The sequence below is a fragment of the Clupea harengus genome, chromosome 16 (assembly GCF_900700415.2).
Source record: "Clupea harengus chromosome 16, Ch_v2.0.2, whole genome shotgun sequence".
Lineage (NCBI taxonomy): Eukaryota > Metazoa > Chordata > Actinopteri > Clupeiformes > Clupeidae > Clupea > Clupea harengus.
The window spans coordinates 23,772,445-23,792,634 of record NC_045167.1 but is presented as its reverse complement, the minus strand read 5'-3'; the positions used below and the strand labels follow the sequence as shown (position 1 = coordinate 23,792,634).

At 43.6% G+C, this 20,190-nt stretch overlaps 1 protein-coding gene across 2 annotated transcripts in view; it reads right to left on the bottom strand.

Moving 5' to 3' along the window:
• Positions 1-10,221: 10,221 nt before the first annotated feature.
• The window catches only part of rerg (RAS-like, estrogen-regulated, growth inhibitor), a 33,120-nt gene continuing 23,151 nt past the window's right edge, over positions 10,222-20,190 (bottom strand). For both annotated transcript variants that reach the window (XM_031582442.2, XM_012838250.3), the window contains exons 3-5: positions 19,465-19,521; positions 13,975-14,048; positions 10,222-11,965 (exon numbers count right to left, since the gene is read on the bottom strand). In XM_031582442.2, coding sequence (XP_031438302.1) covers positions 11,555-11,965; positions 13,975-14,048; positions 19,465-19,521 — 542 coding nt within the window. In that variant the 3' untranslated portion in view covers positions 10,222-11,554. The remainder of the gene's footprint in view (positions 11,966-13,974; positions 14,049-19,464; positions 19,522-20,190) is intronic.

The following is a 20,190-nucleotide window of genomic DNA, read 5'->3' as shown; positions in this document are numbered from 1 at the left end:
CCCGGTTAATATGACAACACTGACCCCTAGTGTCCCTGAAAGGGACTCCAAAGTTCACAATTTTAGTAGCTGTGGTTTTTGTTCTCAGTATACTAATGAAAATATAATTTGCTGATTATATTGCAGCAATAATGAGTTCTGTTCCAAAACTAGCAAGCTAACTATCTAAAAGGCATGCAAAAACCTTGTAAACACTAACAACAGTCCAGTTGACACTGAAACTACTGAAAGTAGCTTGCCAACACTCTAACTGGTGTCTTTTGGCAGTATAGCTGGCAATGTCATGCTGTGAAAGCTTTTCTTCCATTTTGCCGGGTGTTCCAAACCGGGACACAGAACTACATAGGGCATATCCTGGAGGGCTAGTGGGAAAGACACAGGTGTGTATCTGTCCTTCACATGACCATATGCTATCAAAATTAATTTGAGGATGGTACCAAAGCTAGTTACCTATAAAAACCATACCTCAAAAAAGTGTCAAATTGTTGCAGAGTGTTACTTTAACACTGCAAACAGCTTTATGGTAACTGGCATTGTTTACATCAGACAGACATGTTGGCATCAGACAGACATGTATTACTGACCTTTTGGATTTATATATGAATAAATAAATAAACTAACATTGACACGACTCTTTATACTTTGCTGCTTATTTCTTTTGCCAACTTGCCGTTGATATTCACTTTCTGGTTAGATTATATCAGTATTCACTCTCCCTTTGTCAGTCCGAAGTTAATGACTATGGTAAAAGAGTTCTAAGGGGGAAACATGACCTGCCATTGATGAAAATTAGATCTACACAAACAGAGACCAAACACAATAATCTTATTTTGGAGCAGTTATGTCTGTATTCATTCAAAATGTACAGTAAAACACATGATGCTCTTCAACTAGAACAAGGGCTCAAGACAATGTGTGTGTGGATGACACACATCAGATCATTTACTGTTAGTCTTTAGTGGGACAGAAGTATCTTTCTAGTAGGCCTACAAGTTCTAAAAAAATTGGATTTACCTAATCATACCACCATTCACTCAGTGGCATTATGTGAAAACATTATTTCGACCTCTCCATATGAATTGCTTGTCTGAAATCATATATTTTGTATCATCATGCATCTCTGGCACCCTAGTATCTGCTATTTACATACTATTACTGAGAAGTACGGCTGCTCCTGCACAATGATATTAAATGGATCAAGCCGGTGGACTGACTTTGCAACATAACTGGAACCAGGTGAAATGTTGCTCACGTACATGTTAGTATGCCTCAATCTCGTCAAATAACACTGATACTCTTCCTTGTGTGAGGAACAAACTTTTTTGCAGGTACTTGTACTTTGCTTGACATCCACTAGGTGGCAGTATGGTGTGCAATATGATTTGAAATTGAAACATTGTTCTATTACGTTTAACACAGATATTAATAAGGTATTGAAGGGTATGAGGAAACATGAAAGGAAATTGAAGTTTGATTATTTTCTTACATATACACCACTTAATGTTGTGGCCCAATGTTATTCAGTTTGGTGTGGGTGCTGGACAGTGCTCCACTTCGTCCACAGATTTAGCAGTGGTATTTCTGATTCAGTGATATTTTGAATTAAATAGTAGCACAACCAGGGTCAGTGCCAGCTGTGTTTGAGGCCTGTAGTCCTTCCTTCCCCGTGCCTATGATAAGAATCAGTCCAAGGCCAGTATGGTCTTGCGCTTGCATTCTTTTGCCAAGTGTTTCTGGTGGTCATGACCCACACTGTCCTTTTTTCTTTTTTTTGCGCTTATCAGCACTTCCTTCCAACCTCACCTTTTTACTGGGAGTTCAAAGGTTTAGTCGGTCATGTTTGAGGAGAGTGTGTGCATGCCGGGTCACGTTCAACTACCTCTGTATTTGCCCATATCTTGGCATAGGTGTGGTATACGGGACTATTTTCAAGGGAGTCTTTTCTCCGGACAGAAATGCACACAGTCTCATCTGACAGGAAATAAATGGAAAAGAAATAAGCCACATTTTTCCTGACCATATAATATATGAGGACTGCTCCAGCAGAGACATATTCAATGACTGCCACCTACATCATGCAGACTCTCACCAGAAGATTGCTTTTTCCAGAGGGATTTGACTTGGTGTGCAGCCAGACAGCTAGTATCTAGAAGTGATGCCAAAGGAGCCAGGGTGGCAGACACAGTTAACTCCACTCAGTTACATATGCCAAGTAGCAACACATTATACTCATTTTCCTGCAAACGGACTACTGTAATTTTATAGCAGTGTATTGTGAGTTACCAAGGTGGTCTGAAAGGTTTATTGCTGGTTCACCCGAACCTAAAAGAGCCAACAGCGTTGTAATTGCAGTGACAGACTTGCTGTAATGCCTTGGCTGTTTTTGTTCTACTTGCTGAAAGGCTTATTTTCAGTTCTTATTCCTGCGATGTCCTACAGTCAGGCCAGGTTCCTATCAAATCCATTGTAGCGAACTTGCAGTAACCAAACAATTCCGATAGAGGGCACTCCCAGTTCACCAAACAACCTCAGTTCACTTCAAGGCAGAGTCAACTCAACATCGTTGAGGACTTTTTAAAATATTGGTGGCTTTGTAATGGTAGAATTTTTTAGGTATTACTCATTAAAGTCATATTCTTTTGCGGAGATAATTCAAGCTATACATGTCGAATGGACATTGTTTGTCTTTGCTGAAAAACAATCTGAGGTTTGAAGCAAACCTAAAAGAATCTGTTGAAGTGTTTGCCAATCTTACAAATGTTCTCTGCCTGTGACATTTATTTATTGTGTTTTTCTTTCATCATTTGCCATTCCAAGTGTCACACTCAACAAAATATATGAGATGTTTTAGAGCTTTGGGGTGTGGATGGAACCGAGGACAGAACACGGCTATCATCTTGAGCATTGCATAATAAAACATCACAACAAAACACTGTTGCCTATTGACTTCAGTCAAAACATGTTGCAGTCATTACAACACAGTTGTATTAAGTGATACTTTACTTACATCTCAAAACACACTGCATGAATTGGTCAGTTTCTTGGAGTAAATGTCATCTATTGGTGATTCCACCACAAATCTTGTCCTCTCCATAATTAGACCAATTTAAACCAGTTTTTTCCCCTTTTTTGTTTGTCCTGACTGTTGCCACAATAGTGACTAGGCATGAGGTTTGGCCTAAATCCTGACCATTCCTACCAGGGTTTGTACAGCGCTGTTGTTTATACTTTGAAATGCAATGTCTAATATACAATTTGATAAAGAGAGGAGAGTGTGCTGTGTTATATGCATTATGAACATGCCGTATGACGACTGTATGAGGTATGATGATTAACAAACTGTCGATGTGCTTTCAAATACACCCGTGAAGGTTTCTGGATTCTGTTCCAACAAGTTTGCTCCCAAAATACTTCCACCAGTCAGCGACACATGGAGGCCAGGCAGGCAGCAAGAGGGAATAACGGAGGGCATACGATGCATACGCCATCTCATAACGACCAGTCCAGCAGGCAGACATTCTCCTGTTTTGAGCCCCGCTCACCTCATGTTCAACAGGTGCTCCCAATTATGTCATGTGTATGGTAGTGTGGAGTTATGAGTGTGAGCGCATACCTAAGTCGCGAGCCTGAAGCAACAGCACTGTAAATCTCCCCCAGTGTATCTTGAACGCCGCCTGCTTTGAGAGTTATGAGGTTCTTATTTTCTAATACCTGCACAGAATCCTTCACCCGGGGTCACTGCGATACGCAGAGCCGTTCAGCAGGCACAATACCCCCACAAAACAGCTTTGGGCACAAGCTCAAGGTGTACCCCTAAGCAGAGCTTTGATTTCCTGCTCGATGTTGTAGCACTATTTGTTGTCAGATTCATTGAGAAGATGATCTTAAAAAAAAATAAAAAAATTGCTTGTCAAGACATTAACCTTTTCCCTTTATAGTCCAACTTCCACGCTATTACTACTTACTGGTATCGGCCAGAAAGTGTTCTCAAGAATCTATGTGGTGCATGAAGTTGAAATGATTCCCTAGGAACACAGCTGGAGGCTGAGCTCCCATGTGCCATTGATTTGGATCAGTGACAAGTGGTAATGAAAAATAGTAATAACAGAAGCCAGTGGGTATGTAAACATGGAATGGGTTTGACTAACTTGTCATCTTACTGAAATGAACTGAGATCTTGCTGCTTACCTTAGATCATGGCACACTGGACAATCTACCCCCCCTCACTCAGGGAACATGATAAATACTTACACTCGCAAGAAGGAATCTACAAATAATCCAAACCCTCTTGATATTGTGATGAGACTTGACTGCTGTGTCTTAAATACGAGTTTAAGAAAGAAGACCTATTGTAAAGGCAACTGTAGTCCTCTTTGACCTGCACATTTGAACTATAACAATGTGTCCCTGAACATTGACTGATAGAGCCGGTTTCTGACTATACAACTTTCAATCGTCAAGGCAATACAAACAGTGATGTAATGTAACCAATAAGGATAATGCAATATAATTTAATCCCTATGTGTAATTCATTTTATTTACCAGATTAGTTCAATACTAATTCAGTTCAGATTAGTACTTAATCAGACTTCTTGAGGAGGTTGTGGCCTAACTGGTTCCGAAAGACTGCAAGGCTCTTGCATTTCTCTTATTGTGTGTGAATGGCTGGCCCTGAGTGAAGTGAGTTGGAGCTAAATTTGTCTCGAGTTCTCTGGCCATCATAAAGGCTATCTAAATTTAAAACGGTTTCTTCCAAATGTTCCTTGTCCCCATTCACATTCTCCCCCTCAAGGTTTCAGTGTGCGTCACCGAAGCCTTTATTGCCCTCAATAAGATCCTCCCACGATGGCTACACTGGAGTTTGTGAGTGACTGAGAGGAAGACAGATAAAGTAAGTGGAGAGAGAGAGAGAGAGAGAGAGAGAGAGAGAGAGAGGGGAAAGGGACGAGTGTTCAATATTTTCAGACCTTCGTGTTTTCTTGGTCACCATAGTGAGAAGAAGGGGAAAGAAAACACCGGGTCTCCTTGGGTAGAAAACAAGGAAGAAAAGGCCTTGGTCTCCATGGCAACTGCAATGCCTCACTGAACGCGGAGCCAGAGAGGAGATAGTGTGAAGGGAGATGGAGTAGGTGGGTGGTGGTGGTAGGGAGAGAGAGGGGGGCGGTGGGGGGCTGTTTGATGAGATTGATTGAATGGTACACTAACATGTAAGGGCCACACAGACAATATCTCACCTGGTTCCAGTTATGTTGCAAAGTCAGTCCACCGGTTTGATCCGCTTAATATTATTGTGTAGGAGCAGCAGCACTCGTCAGTAATAGTATGTCAATAGCACATACTCATTAGACAAACATACTCCCATCGTGTTTCAGTAGATGGCCTTGATGAACACCTTATCTTCCTGCACTTCATATGAAATGAAAAACAATACAGTTCAGATGCTGACAATGCAGTGACTTTAGCCTTGAGTTCCATGCCGTTCTCCCCCACACCGAAAGCATTTGAATTAAAAACATATTTCAGCCGAGAGGAAATAGCAGTGGCCTCCACAGAAAGTGGTGGAAAAGGCTTTTATTGAATTGACTGAAATTGTTTCGAAAATATTGAACCTGCTTTTGTAAGAGCGCTAGAGTCTTGTGTATATGAAGTTATCCTTTGTGTTTGTCTACTTATATTTATAATGGAAAGCTATAATGTCATGGACTCAAGAATGTGTCTACTGATTCCTGTGACATATGAATGTATGTGTGTGTGGGGGTGTGTGTGTGTGTGTGTGTGTGTGTGTGTGTGTGTGTGTGTGTCTTTGTGTCTGTGTTTATGAGTATGGGGTGTGTCAATAATTTAAAAGCACAACATGGTATTGTTGCTTGGCAGCCAGTTTGTCAAAAGCCTGAATACCAACCACAGAACTGTCCCTTCAAAGATATCCAGAGGCTGTCCATCCCGTCCATTTGCTTACACAAACATGATTCAGAATGTGTTTCAGCATCATTTTCTCCATGGATGCCCCGTTAAACAGGATGTATGGCTCTTGAAAGCATTGAAAGCATTACTAGGTTATCGCCTGAGAGAAGGCTCCTATTCTTGGCAATACATTTGTTGGTTATGACTACCCTGTGGCATCCAAACAGAAAGAACCCAGACCAACAGTGAAATATTGTGTGTGTGTGTGTGTGTGTGTGTGTGTGTGTGTGTGTGTGTGTGTGTGTGTGTGTGTGTGTGTGTGTGTGTGTGTGTGTGTGTGTGTGTGTGTGTGTGTGTGTGTGTGTGTGTGTGTGTGTGTGTGTGTGTCTGTCTGTATAATATTACCAATATCCCACCTAGATACTATATTTCACGTATCTTGACACCGGCTTTGTGCACAAGAGGATTGAATGAAATGCTATTGTGTTGAACTGCACTCTAAAAAAATGGCATATAAGGTGCCACCCATAGCCAAACTCGGTGGGTCTTTAAATTCAGTGTCTATGTATGTACGTATGCGCGTGTTAGTGCCTGTTAGCAGTTAAACAGCATGCACACACCAATGTTTCTCCCACTTCACAAGGAACAAAACTGATCTGCTCAGGCCTGTATTCCTGGCTCATGATGGGGTAGCACACCTGCTGTGTGTGTGTTTAGCAGGGGTTTGTTTAGGTGTGAATAATGCTGGCTGAAGCACAAGCACACTGACGGAGTAACACTCTCTGTTGAGAAGGGAGGGTGCCAGAGGGCGTGAAAAAAGATAACTGTCACTGTATCAAATGCTTCATAAGATGCTTGGCTGCCTCACAGTGTCGTGTCAGTCTCAATGCAAATTGTAGTAAAAGTGCTGTGCCTTTTTTGCAAAGAGAATAATTTAAAAGAGAGGGAAATATATAAGAGAATGGGGGGGGGGAGCACACTAAAGAGAAAGGAAATCCTTAGGGGGAGCACAAAGAAATGATATCATGAACATGAATTTGCAGTAAGTCTCTCCCTTCAGTCGTATTTGACTACTTTTGGTGAGAAAAGTGTTTGTGATGGGATGGAGCCAAGGAAAACGGCAGGCCCTGCTTAGCAGAAATGAAATGAGCGGCGAACATCCATCAACATTAGCCACCACAGGTCTCCCCCCCACTCCATCACAGTCCTCCCTTAGGTTCCAGGACGTGGCTCCTTCTTGTACCTCGGAGGTCAGAGTTCACCTGACCTTTCCCATCTCTCTGCACCGAGCCTCACAGCTGGAGCACGACTGAACCACCGATAGAAAACAACAATATAAATAAATAATCAGGAACTAAATCTGGGAACAAGGAATACGTAATCTACGCAGAGATGGACACACACACACACACACACAGCAGGGAGCTCGAGGTGACGGGAGGGGAAGATGTTCCCCTGGTGATTTGGTGCTCTGAGGGAGACAGCAGGGGGGCTACCTGCATCTCTGGCAGCAGCGCATTAGTATGGATGAAATGCGGAACGCTGCAGGGCTTCTCGAGGCCACTGTAAGCCAGTCATGAATTGCATGCGGATTTGGTGTAAATGCCACCTAGACACACCCGTCACTGGCTCCCACTGTGAATATGGAATACTGGGATGTTCTCGGAGTGATGTTGATGTGCTGTATGGACAACCAGAGGATCTGTTTTACATATTTGTAAATCAAAGTATAGATACATACCAATTACAATACATATATATAGAGATAGAGATAGATCCTCTGGTTGTCCATACAGCACATCAACATCACTCCGACAACATCACAGTATTCAATATTCATATATATATGATACGTAAATGATTGCATAAGTTATTCTGGAAATCGTTTTTGTTTAGGGGGTGCACTGAAAGATACATTGAACAAAGGGAATGGAACATACCAGGCAGTGAGATTTTCAGCTAGGCCCGAGGCCAGGTCTAAAAGGTATGGTTCAAAGGTGACTCGTGTAGGTAAGTCAACCCCCTTCCCAGCCCTCCCTTCTATGGTCTCCACTCTGCCAAACCAAACAGAAGAACCAGGGCTGTTCCACCCTTTGGGCCAGTGGCTGTTTCTGTACCACCAACCTACGAAAGTACCTGACAGAAGCTCTGGAATGTGTGAATGTTTTTCCAACACAAACTCATTCATCTCCCAAATCTAATATAAGGGTCAGGAACTCCATGTTCCCGACCAGCGGTCCAATATCCTTTTGGATTACTGGGGGCTCGCTGACTGAGCAAAGGGACCATTTCTCAAAGCACTCGGAGCAAAACACACCATTCAGACAACATCAGTTAAAGCCATTAAAACGTGTCTTTTAATGCTCATGTATGTCTGCGAGATGAAGTCCACTGCGTCTATACATTTATATTTAACCCACGGCTCGCTTGGGAGTTGATTTTTCCCAGCTGTGCACTGCAATGCAGTTTACTGTTTGTGAGAGGGCAGAAGGAGGGGATGTTGAGCGCTGTGGTAACCCTTCGACGGTTATATTCGGAGATGCACTAGCAATTATCCGCCCGGAGTCGTCGGTAACGCCCTGCCGGTGCCTGCAATCTCCACTGCCACCACCATTTACCGTGGCCCTAGAAACCCGCGGCGGACACAGCCGAGCCTGTGGAGTTACTTCACAACGCAACCCACAACTCCAGCAGGTCACTTCAATTCCTCCCCTCTCTCTCTCCCTCGCCATTCCAGGCAGCTTTGGCCCTTGCTGTTGGGAAGAAAAGGCACCCGAGGTGCACTGGTCCAGAGCTGCAGAAATCTTTAGCAGCTCTCCACAGGCTGAGATGGCCCGAGTGCGGTCTCGCTGCTAGGCGGAGGGGGGGGAAAAGAAACGGCTCCAACGTGGAAGCTCACTTCAGCAGCACAAGCACTTTGCCTCTGTTTCATTGGTCCCTCGCCTTTGAAAGGAGCCCCTCACTTTGATTGACTTTTCATGCAAATGTGACATTTTGAAGTCATCCACCGCAGGGGCAAGAGAAAATGCGCGTAGCTTCGAGTGGCAGGAAAAAGAAACGAGAAAAGTAAAAAAAGAACGGTGATAAATAAAGAGAGCAGGAGGACATGGCTGACGTCACCGTTGACGATCGGGCGCCATGGATTTGAAGGGAGTGTGAAATGAGAACGATTATTGGCCGGGGTAATGAGGAGAGCATCCAGCAGCTGAAGCCTCAGAGTGCTACCCTGCTCACTGCCCGTGCAGTAGCATCTGTATCTAATCCAGTCACCTTCACGGCCGGCCAAAGGCTTCCCAAGGCCTGACGCGTTGGTTCGATTGTGTGTATTTATGCATTTTGTGTGTGGCTGACAGTGACAGTGTGCTTGTGTTTACACACTTTTCATGCCTGCTGAGGTATTCGTTGTGTGTGTTTGTGTACGTTCTTTTTTTGTGCACAGGAGTGAGGAGGTGTGCGTGCGTGTGCGAGCGCATTAGCATGAGATAAACACTCAATGTAACTGGACTGTTGATGAGACCATGAAGGTCAGGGGGATTTGACTGGAAAAGGCATTTGGTACCTCAGCAGGAAATGACATCAGGCACTACATGTTCAGAGAGTTCTTGTGGCTCTGGAGTCCTTTGTGAATGTATGAATCTGTGGGTGCATGTTGCCATGGCAATAGTTGAAATACCTCAGTGCCCACCATTCTGCACAATGACCTTAACATTAATATTTCTTTTCTTTTGCAGGGATTACAAGAGATCTGTATTTCACAAGCTGCCTAAGATGGATAAAACTCATAAGAGTTTGTGTCCCAAGGGGTTTATTTGTGATATATCTCCAAATATCATCTGATAAATCGGACATGGGGTAGGTAGATTAACTTCTCCCCCAGCACCTCTTCTCAGGCATGATACTTGCACATAAGTTTAGAGTGTAGAGAGACATCATGGACGTGTTAGTGAACTGATTTAACTGTAAATTAACTATACATATACATTCGAAAAATGCATTTCCAAACCAAACGTCAACACGCCTTTACTGAACACGTGTCTTTACGGTGTCCTTACATACTGTGGACAGAGATCTCTACCGCCCCAGGAATTGACGTGTTATTTGAGGGTGTCACACCTGCTCATAGGACCTGCATGTATGTTCTCTGAGCTCAGGATACACAGTAAGAGAACTACAAGTACAACAAAGAACAGATTTTGTTGCCTACAAACCTCACTGAGTGAATGGCATTTGCTGTTGTTTTGTTATGAGGAGTCAATCTGATATCATGACTGGCCACATTCATTTTTAATTAGGGAGAGTCAATGAAAAGATTAGCGCTGTCTGTTTCTGTCTTTTAATAATAACATTTATACATATATTTAAACGATCTTTCATTACAATTGCACAGCAGGAAAAAAAAAGTCCAAGTATTTCCCTGACTCAAAATCATTATCTAGATTTAAGGGACACAACACGGTATAATTCAGAGATGAAACAGCTTGGCATTAAATACAGGCATGTCTACGAACTGCTGATTCTGCCCTTATTGCACGGAGTCATAAGGAATACTTCCGGACGAAAGAAAAACAAACCATTCACCATCAGATGTTAAGGCAGTATTATACATACATACATTACAATTACGACGGCCCATCCACTCAGGATGTTGCTGGACTGAAGGATGGCTTGGGGAAATGTGAAAACCCAGGAAGAAACTCCCTCGGAAAGAAACAAGAGTGATTAGATAGTAGGGAATAACGCGCTGGGGGGACTGTTTGACCACATCCTCCGAGTTTTTCTTTTTTTTTTGGTCCGCTTCCTTGAAACAGATTATATCTCTGGCCTACTAGGGAGTAAAGACATAGAAGGGTTCCAGTGCGCTTTTTTCGGGGGGGGGGGGAGAATGTTGATTGTTTGTTGTCAGAGTGTAGGCCGTGTCTGTGTGGGCAAATGATGGTTTATTTGACGAGCAGCCTCAGAGCTCGCGGGGGTCAGCCATGTGCTATGGGGCTGAAAAAGACTGCCGGCTGCATAGTGGTCTTAGACGATAACTCTTTTCAACGAATCCTTCAATGTTGCTCTGCTCTGACTGTAAATACACAAACAGGGGGCCCGGATCATATCAAAACATTCCCCACCAAACTTTGCTGAAGCCAATGCCAGTAACGTTTAAGTCTGTTGTCTCAAATTCACTGTAGAGCAGACCATGAGAATAGGATTAAAGAGCTTAACAGCATGAAAAGTCTGCCCCTTCATACGGATAAACTTGTGTGTTTGTGTGAAAGCCTTCCGGTCCTAAATTAAGAACTCCCAGGGTTCCTCAAAGCTGTTCAATGATTACCACCTCAAAACACTTCCAAGAATGTTCTAGTCTAGAGTCTTCCAGAACCATGTCATTTTTAGCATGGAAAAAAACAACAGAATATGTGTTCCACTGCCATCTATGCAGCCGATGTAAGTGTTGTGTTCCTGCATGACACTGCTCTCCAGTAAAGGCTACCCAGCCCAGATAAGAGAAATATAACCATAACATATATGTATATATATAAAAACAGCGTCCATTCAATCAAATTCAGTCATTCTTTTTTACATACTAATGTTATAGTGGCATATCGTCTTTATTTTTTTGTCTTGTTCATCTTCCGTTCTTCTCCTAGCAGCGTCTCGGCCTCTAGCTGCTGATCTTGGTGAGCATCTTGTTGATGGCCTGTTTGACGTGCGTGGTGGAGCTACGGCGACGTGCCTTGCCCTGGACGGCACGCCGCCGCCGCACCTCGCGGCACAGCTCGTGGAACGCCTCGGCCACACAGCCGCCCTCGTCGGCGCACGCCGAGCACTCGTAGAAGGCGCACGCCATCTCGGCAGCCAGCCGCTCACCCTCCTCGGTGCCCACCTGCCGCGCGTGCTCCAGGTCGGCCTTGTTGCCCACGAGAACCAGCGGCACGTTCTTGGGCTTCTTCACCTCCTCCAGGAGGCCCCGGAGCGGGGCCACTTCCTCAAAGCTGCCGCGGTCAGTGATGTCGTAGACGATGACGAAGCCGTCGCCCCAGCGCATGTGTCCTTCCTTCTGCAACGTGTCCTCCTAAGGGAGAGAGCAACAGAACAATGAACCCCCTGCTGCAAAAAAAATTAAAACAATTGAAAGTAGAATTCAGCAATACCAAATTCAGGAATACCAAATTCAGCCATACCAAATTCAGGAATACCAAAGTCAGCAATACCAAATTCAGCAGTACCAAATTCAGCAGTACCAAATTCAGGAATACCAAATTCAGGAATACCAAATTCAGCCAAACCAAATTCAGGTATACCAAATTCAGCCATACCAAATTCAGCAGTACCAAATTCAGGTATACCAAATTCAGCAATAACAAATTCAGCAGTACCAAATTGAGGAATACCAAATTCAGCCAAACCAAATTCAGGTATACCAAATTCAGCAATAACAAATTCAGCAGTACCACATTTAGGAATACCAAATTCAGCAATACCAAATTCAGCAGTACCAAATTCAAAATCTAAACAAAACCAAAAGATTTCCTTGACTATGTCTCATTTTGTGTTCTTCCGTACTCACACTTGCGTAAATGTGTTCACACTGACAGTAATAGCATAGTGCAGTGCACCATACCAGGTACCCGGATGGGTTACTCATAATGGTAAAAAAGTTGAAAGTGAAACGCTGGACACTTTACACCCTCAATGGTTGCCATCTTGGCTACGTAGCGGAAGGGGAGAGACCACTAACCGTTTTTTTTCAACAGCGGTCAGATGACGTTGCCTTGATGTTGCAATTGTCATTTCCTTTAAGAGCACAATGTATTCGTATTCAATTTGAGACAGCACTACCCTATGGACGTTTACACAAATACATACATGCGTACTGATGGAAGTATCCGGAATGAGACAAGGAGCTTGTATCGTGTCTTACAAGCTAGGCTATTGGAATAATTACCACAAAACCAAGAATCCTCACTTCCTGCTGGAAAACATGAGGCCGTCCCCTTTAATGAAAATCAGTTGTGCACCAGATGCCACCAAAGCCCAGTTCTGACCAAACTTGCCAGGTCCATCTGCCAGATCCATATAACATTGTGCCAGTGCACAAAAGGAAACAAGCAAAGAACCCCTAATTTAGAGACTATTCACAGATCCTAAATGTATTGGACCAAGCAGGCAAGCAAAGGGAAAAGCCCCTCTTTTATGATGGTTCCACTGAAGGTTCTTGGAGCTGAACTAAATTGCTCCACGAGCATCTGCAGCTTATTCAGTTGCAGTTTGCTCTCCTGAGATCCAGAGACCTGGGTCAGAACAAAGGAGCCAACCAGGCTTTGACCTCACTGTCGCTGGCAGCCGAAGGGCTGGGAGTAAAAATAACTGAGCCGGGTGACTGATGACTGGAGAAGACAGACATTTTTACAGCACCCAGATAAGCAGAGTGTTTGAACTTGGTATTTATTGGCTTGTAAAAGCTGCTTCAGCGTCAAAGGCATTGACTCTGTTCTGAGGTCTTAGCACAGTATCTCCCTCCCTTTCTCTCTTCTCTCTCTGTCTCTCAACACTTCATGGAAACCTGAGAGGCTAGTGTTTTGACAGACGTGTCTGGAACCACTCGATTCCTCACCAAAGCAGAGCGCTCGAAATAGCCTTCGCTGTAATGAAAGAGGGATGACTTGGCTGGAGGTGTCGCAAAGACCGGCAGCCCAATACAAAATAAAAAAACAACACGTCCTCAAAAAGGAGGGACTGCAAGGGAGTTTGTTGTGCTTCTCCACACTTTGTGAATTTGCCCTCTGCTGATCCTTAGCTGTGGTATTCATGTAGGTTTTAATGTTCACCATTAGGTCTGAGGTAATGACTGATAAGAATGTGTATCTCACCTCCAAGTCATTGAGAGGGGTTTTCATTTGTGCCTAAATCTACAGATATCGCTCATACATACTGTATGCTTTCTGAGGACATTTATTTGAATAACCTCAGATCACATTGAGAGACGCTTCTAAAAGAAAACCAAAACAGAAGGAAAACTGGGGAACGGTGGAGATTCTTTCAAAACACAGTCATTGGAATTTCTTGAGGCTTTTTGTTTACCTGTCCTGCTGTGTCCAGAATCTCCATGGAGACGACCTCATCGTCGATATTTGCCTGATGGCGATAGGTTGACTCTGGGAACAGGAAACAGTGGAACAGGAAAGGGCAAGGGTCATTAGCTGAGAATTAATGGGAAAGCCTGAATGTTTTATGTGCTTAAGGTGTGAAGCCCACCTGGACCTTCACCTTGTAAATTAGCCTCTAGTTCAGGTGAGTTAGCCTCTAGTTCAGGTGAATTAGCCTTCAGTTCCGGGCAGTGCACTGAGGATCCCGGCCCTGGGGGAGCTCAGGGCAGGGGTAAGGTGAAAGGGCTCTGACTGCCTTGGAGTGCAGGTGTGAACAATCACTCTAACCCTGTGTGGCTTTGCCCTCGAGGCGCTGCTATTTACCCCAGTCGTCCTCCCATAAACACACATCTGTGTAAACACCTCATAAAATGAATGAGAAGGTTGGTGTGTGTGTGTGTGTGTGTCTGGGGGGCCTTCACAGTGTGAGGCGGTGGCATAGTTTCCTTCCATAGATTCCAGAAGGTGAAAAAGCATCCTATTTTTGCTCTGCTTATTGGATAAGTCGATCTACGCAGGGATCGGCAGCATTCCGCAGGGTGACTCCTCTCAAAGCTGTTCATTAACGCCGGCCCTGGCACAGCCAATGTCTCAGAGCATCTGCTACCTTTAAAAGGACATCCTTCTCGCTGAAAAACCGCCTGGTGTTCTCCACGTATATCAACTCCAACTTGGCCCTCTTACAATCCCAGACATACCTCTGTGTGCTGTGACCTGCAAGATGGCATTGGTTGGTCTGTGGTGAAAGACTGTAGTTCTCAATCACTGAAAAGGTTCTCAGAGGACACAGATAGTATTACTTGCACCCTACAGAAATGTATTAGGAACACCTGTTGTTTTCAGCGTGAACCTCCCCTCTAACTACTCATGACCACTATGTCTTCTGAAATGGTGTGCAAAAATTTGACATATTCGGAAAGGTTGCTGAGAACGAAAATGATTTAATAGCCCAGAGTACAGTGCATACCTCCACGCTTTTGGTATTTGCTGTCTGAAGACCTGTAATTTTCTGGGCAGCCCATATTTCACTGCTGCGTTCGTTCTCTCCGATTCTCATGCAATTCCCTTGTTATTACATACCTGACCTGTCAGACCCCAGAGAAAGTTCTCTCGTCACCTTTCATTCCAAACATCTCCCCCTCCAGCAGCCGAAATAAGGCAGTGTTCCATTCATTCTCCTCATCTGATCACAAACTATCCTCTGCCCCCAACAAACGCCTACTTCTTCAAAATCAGTTCCCCCTTCGAACAAAAACCAGTCCCGATCGTAATGGCTTTCCCTCTTTCTCCTTAACAGATGCCTTCAGAGAGGCCTTCTCGGGATTCAATTAGATTAGGTTTTGAACGGACAGAAATGTGGACTCAAGCTACTGGGCAGCCCTTAGTGGGACAGAATTAGCACTTTAAAGTAGCCCCATCACATCAGTATCAGGCAGCATTCTGTCGGCATTCCAGCACCAATGTTTGTTGTTAATGAGTCACATTGGGTGCCATATTCTCTGCCTTTTCTGTCCTAACAGCATGATGTGAGCCCCAGTGAGGCCAGCTGTGGACTATGGGCCCTAATGAGTCGACCACAATAAGTCAAACATCACTAAGGCTGTCTGTGTTTTTACAGATTCCAAACCTGGTTACTATGGAAATAAGAGGCTATGCAGATGAGTGTCTGAGTGCCTTGTGTGTGTGTGTGTGTGTGTGTGTGTGTGTGTGTGTGGGGGGGGGGGGGGGGGGGGGGGGGGGGGGGTTGTGGTGATGAATGTAACAATGCACCCTTCTTCCCATAAAACCAAAGGTTGGCTGTTAATGACAAGCGAAGGTCATGCCACCATTTTAAGTCTGTTTTGTGTCAAAGCTGCTGCTGTTAACACCAGCTTCAAAAAGGAGGAAATTCAGCTCTCCTAATTCACAGACCTAATTCTCTGGAGTATGTAAGAAAACACTTTGTAGCCTAGTTTTACACTGTTTCATATATGAAGAGATCTCATATAGACTCATATAGTATATTCTTGTTATAACACTTCTAAATACATAAAACTAGGTTTGTGGTTAGATTTAGGCTAAGTTTGACTTCAGTAAAGGGGAAGATTGAACCTAACCGAAATCTAAACACAAACCTAGTTTTATGTATTAAATACGTGTTATATCAGGAGTAGACACAAAGTCTATATGTGGACAAGCACACAATATTAGAATCAATTATTAGTTAGTTAATGGCAAGTTGTTAGTTAATGGCTACAATGATCACAAGCTCTATGTACCAACTCTGTTTTTACCACCAGGTAAAGGAGGTCCATGTTATGATAGACGTGCCTAGATGTAATTAGCTCAACATTGTCTTAAGTATTTCTTGGGTAAATACACAGCAACAAGTCTGGTTGCTACAATAAAAAGCAGCTTGAACCTTGCACCGGTCCGTGAGCTTTGGTCATCGAAACAAATTAAATTGAATCAAACCATCACTCAATATAGTTCTGTATTCCTGCACCACACTCCTCTCATTTCAACCTAATTTATTTATTGAGGCAGAGGCCTGCGCTGTCTCTCTGTACAGGCGCTCCACAGACATCCCTGCGCTGTCTCTCTGTACAGGCCCTCCACAGACATCCCTGTGGCTGGCCAAGTTATTAAATCACCTCGGCCTCACGCTCCAGTCACATGGCAACGTATGTATTTATACCGCATCCTCTAAAAACATGATTAAATTGCCTCCAGGCCCACACCACCAGCGGCGGAGATGAGTCTGTCCTCTGCCGTAACTCAATATTCCCCCCAGAGTCGGCGGAACCCAGGTTACACAGAGCCGTCTCCGACTTGGCTTGTGAGAATCACTTAACTGTCACTAAAGCATCCATGGTTTGGCTGTCTGTTGAAAGGATTATGGTAGGAGAAGAATCATCCTTTGACAGGAAATAAAAAAACAATGAAGAGAAACAAACAGTCAGGACTACTTGCACTATGTTTTTTTTCTATTTTATGTACTTTGTACTTTCTTTTAATTTAGTTTTATTTTTCAATTTTTGTCCTTTATTATTTTGAATTTTGCCTTTAGTTTTTCTTGGGTTGTTCCTTTTGCTTGTATTTATGTAAAGCACTATGAATTGCCTCTGTGCATGAAATATATATTATGCTGTATAAATAAACTTGCCTTGCCTCTCGAAGAGTGGGGGGTCTATTCATGAAAATGTTTTCTGATGATTGGCCTACTAAATCTACTAAAAATCCAATCCACTGAGTTTATCTGCAAGAAATCTGATGTGATCTTCAAGAAATATGTACTAATTCTATGCATTAACTTGGCATTCTATTTGAATTATGGCACTATGTCGTATGGTATGTTAAGCTGCAAGTCATCCTTTAGCACCGTGAGGTAAATCATCACACAAAAAATATTATTTTAGTGTATAATTACAGGGTACAATTCTAAACGTGTCACTCTAAAATATGCTGAATGATTTAACCAATGTCTCAGACTCAGAGATGCAGCGTGATTGGTCAATTAATCTCCCACGCTCCCTCACTTTGTGGGTCTGGTCCGAGTCCTTTGAAGATGCCTCAGTACAAATTCCCATAGGATTAGGACTCACATTCCACCCCGGACACACCTTTAATAGCCAAAAACACATCAGGCCGGTACACTAGATCGCCGCGAACAAGCCCCTACCCATTAACCCCTACCCCTCAGGCATTCTATCTCACCCCACCATCTCTTAAAGGCACAGTCTGTGATTCTGGCAAAAGGTTGTTTATATTTGAGCCCAACAGTCAATCAAATGACAGCACACCCATCCATGTTCCTGAAGCGATGTGTTGGTTGGCTAGAATGTGTTATGGCTCACCCTGAGCCAGGGTTTCCATTAGCCAGTAATTATCTGGTTTTGCCTGGTACAATTTATTTAAAAAACGATAAATTAAAAACTTGCCCGTACAAAATGTCCCGTAAAAACGCTCATACACATCCTTAAACAGAACATCTGTATTTTAACCAAAGCAAATAACGGAACTATATCTAATTGTTATTACCTTATTTCAGTGATTACTGTGAGTCACAAAATCCAACTGCTACTACTTCCATTTGACAGTGTGGGGAGAAAGTGGATTTGATCAAATCGTGTTTCATACCCCCTTCATTCAGTCTGAGCTCCGCCCTCCAAAGCCTTCACTATGTCTGCAGTAGTAGCAATGAATAGAACATCTCATTTTGATTATCATACTCATCATGGTGATTAGCTAATCAAATTGTTCCATTTCAACGTTTTGTTGATTTACATGAGTTATCTCGTCTCGTGGTGCTATTGGTTTGATAATAATCTTGTGAGGTTGTAGGCTATAACTTTGCAGCATAGGTTATGCGAGAAATAGGGCTTCACAGCGATATAGCTAGTCATTTCTGTATTAGAATGCCTGAAAATATTTTTTTCCCTCATCTTTAGTTTTTTAGTTTCATGTCTATGGTTGCTAAGCAGGACAGTTGGACGTTTTTTGATTGCATTAAATTATAATAAAGTGTTGTCAAGCACGATCATACTGCGAAGTTCCAGTTGCAGCTGCAGCCTCCATTATAGATTGGTTGGATTTGGACAATATCTATTCATGTTGAATTTAGTTGCTCACCATCCAAACGATGACATCTTATTAACAGTCAAACTGATGATGTCGTTGTCATTCTTTTGTCAATCTAGGTATACATTATATAGGCTACATTATATGTATCTGTGTTTATAACATAGATTGATATTGAAACATGTGCCGGTAAATTTCCTATTTTCGGGACACGGGGTCGGCAAGAAACAATCCTAGTGGAAAGCCTGCTCTGAGCCGCTGTGTTTATTTCCCATGTACAGAGCCAGGACTGTGTATGAACCCTGGAGAACACCCACTGACCAGGCAGCTAGAGAACCGTGTCACGCCATTAGCTGAATTTGACAAAAAGTGTATTGTATTAGAACTGCGGACTGCTCCTTCAAGGAAATAGCACTCACACTCATCTGAGACCATAGAGGAGCCCACAGGGTCACTGATCTCTGTGACAGAGGGGAACATGGATGCCGGTCACAACGAGGAAAAGCCATGGCGTGGTGTGATGAGGGGAGCGGGCGAGAATAACACTGCGTCGAGAGCCAACACGGGCCGACGTGAAGCAGCCAGCCACGCGATGTGGTGCTGATGCATCTGTATCCTTTGCTCCGTGGCGGAGGTTTTTATGGAGGTGACAAACTAACAACCCTTTGAGAGACGGGTCCAGTGGAAGCAGTGGGTCAAGTGGGTCAACGGTTTCAGTTTTTGGTAAGAGGCCTGGTGCGCTGGAAGGGATACACTTCCTCTCACCTTTTATCCAGCCTGAAGGAAAACAGGGCACATAGTGTGTGTTTTTGTGTGTGTGTGTGTGTGTGTGTGAGAGAGAGTTTGTGGGCATGGTGTGGCTTACCAAGTGTAGGGTCGTACTCCCAGATGAAGCGTTTCGTCAGGAACCTCACCACAAGTGCTGCAGAGAGAGAGAGAGGAAGAGAGAGTAGGAAAGGGAGAGAAGGAGAAAGAACGTTAAAAAACAGTATTCCCAAAGCCTTGAGCGAAAAAACACAACTGTGTCAAAAATCAGTTGCCACTCTAAAGACATACTGTACGAGGCATGAACAAACATTATGTCTGCAATTCAGGCTGTAATTAAGACAAAGAATGCTGGCTGCGGGGCTAAATAAATAATCATTTCAACACCCCCGACACCAGTGAACACAAATATGACCTCATTTAACCAACAACTTTGCCGTCAAGGATAAACATTGATGTTCAATTAGGGAAATATAATCAGGACCCCGAAAAGCTGTTCATTCATTTCACACGGATATTAATTTACCTCGCAGCATGTAAATGACCAAACACACAGCTCGCCTCAATGCAATGCAATCATCTTCCATGATGAGTCTTCCCAACTGTTATTACGACTGATACTTGAGAGGCTGCCAGCAACTCGTTATCTTGTGATCGATCAATCAGAAGGGGCTCGAGGCAACAGAGGGGTCCGCAGTGAAAACAGAAGGATTGAGTCTGATAATGGAGAAGGAGTTCTCCGATGCGCAGAGGAACCGCCTAGAACACGGTCTTTAGTCCCAGAACAATAAACCTCCTCCACCACGGGCCTTATTGAAACACTGAC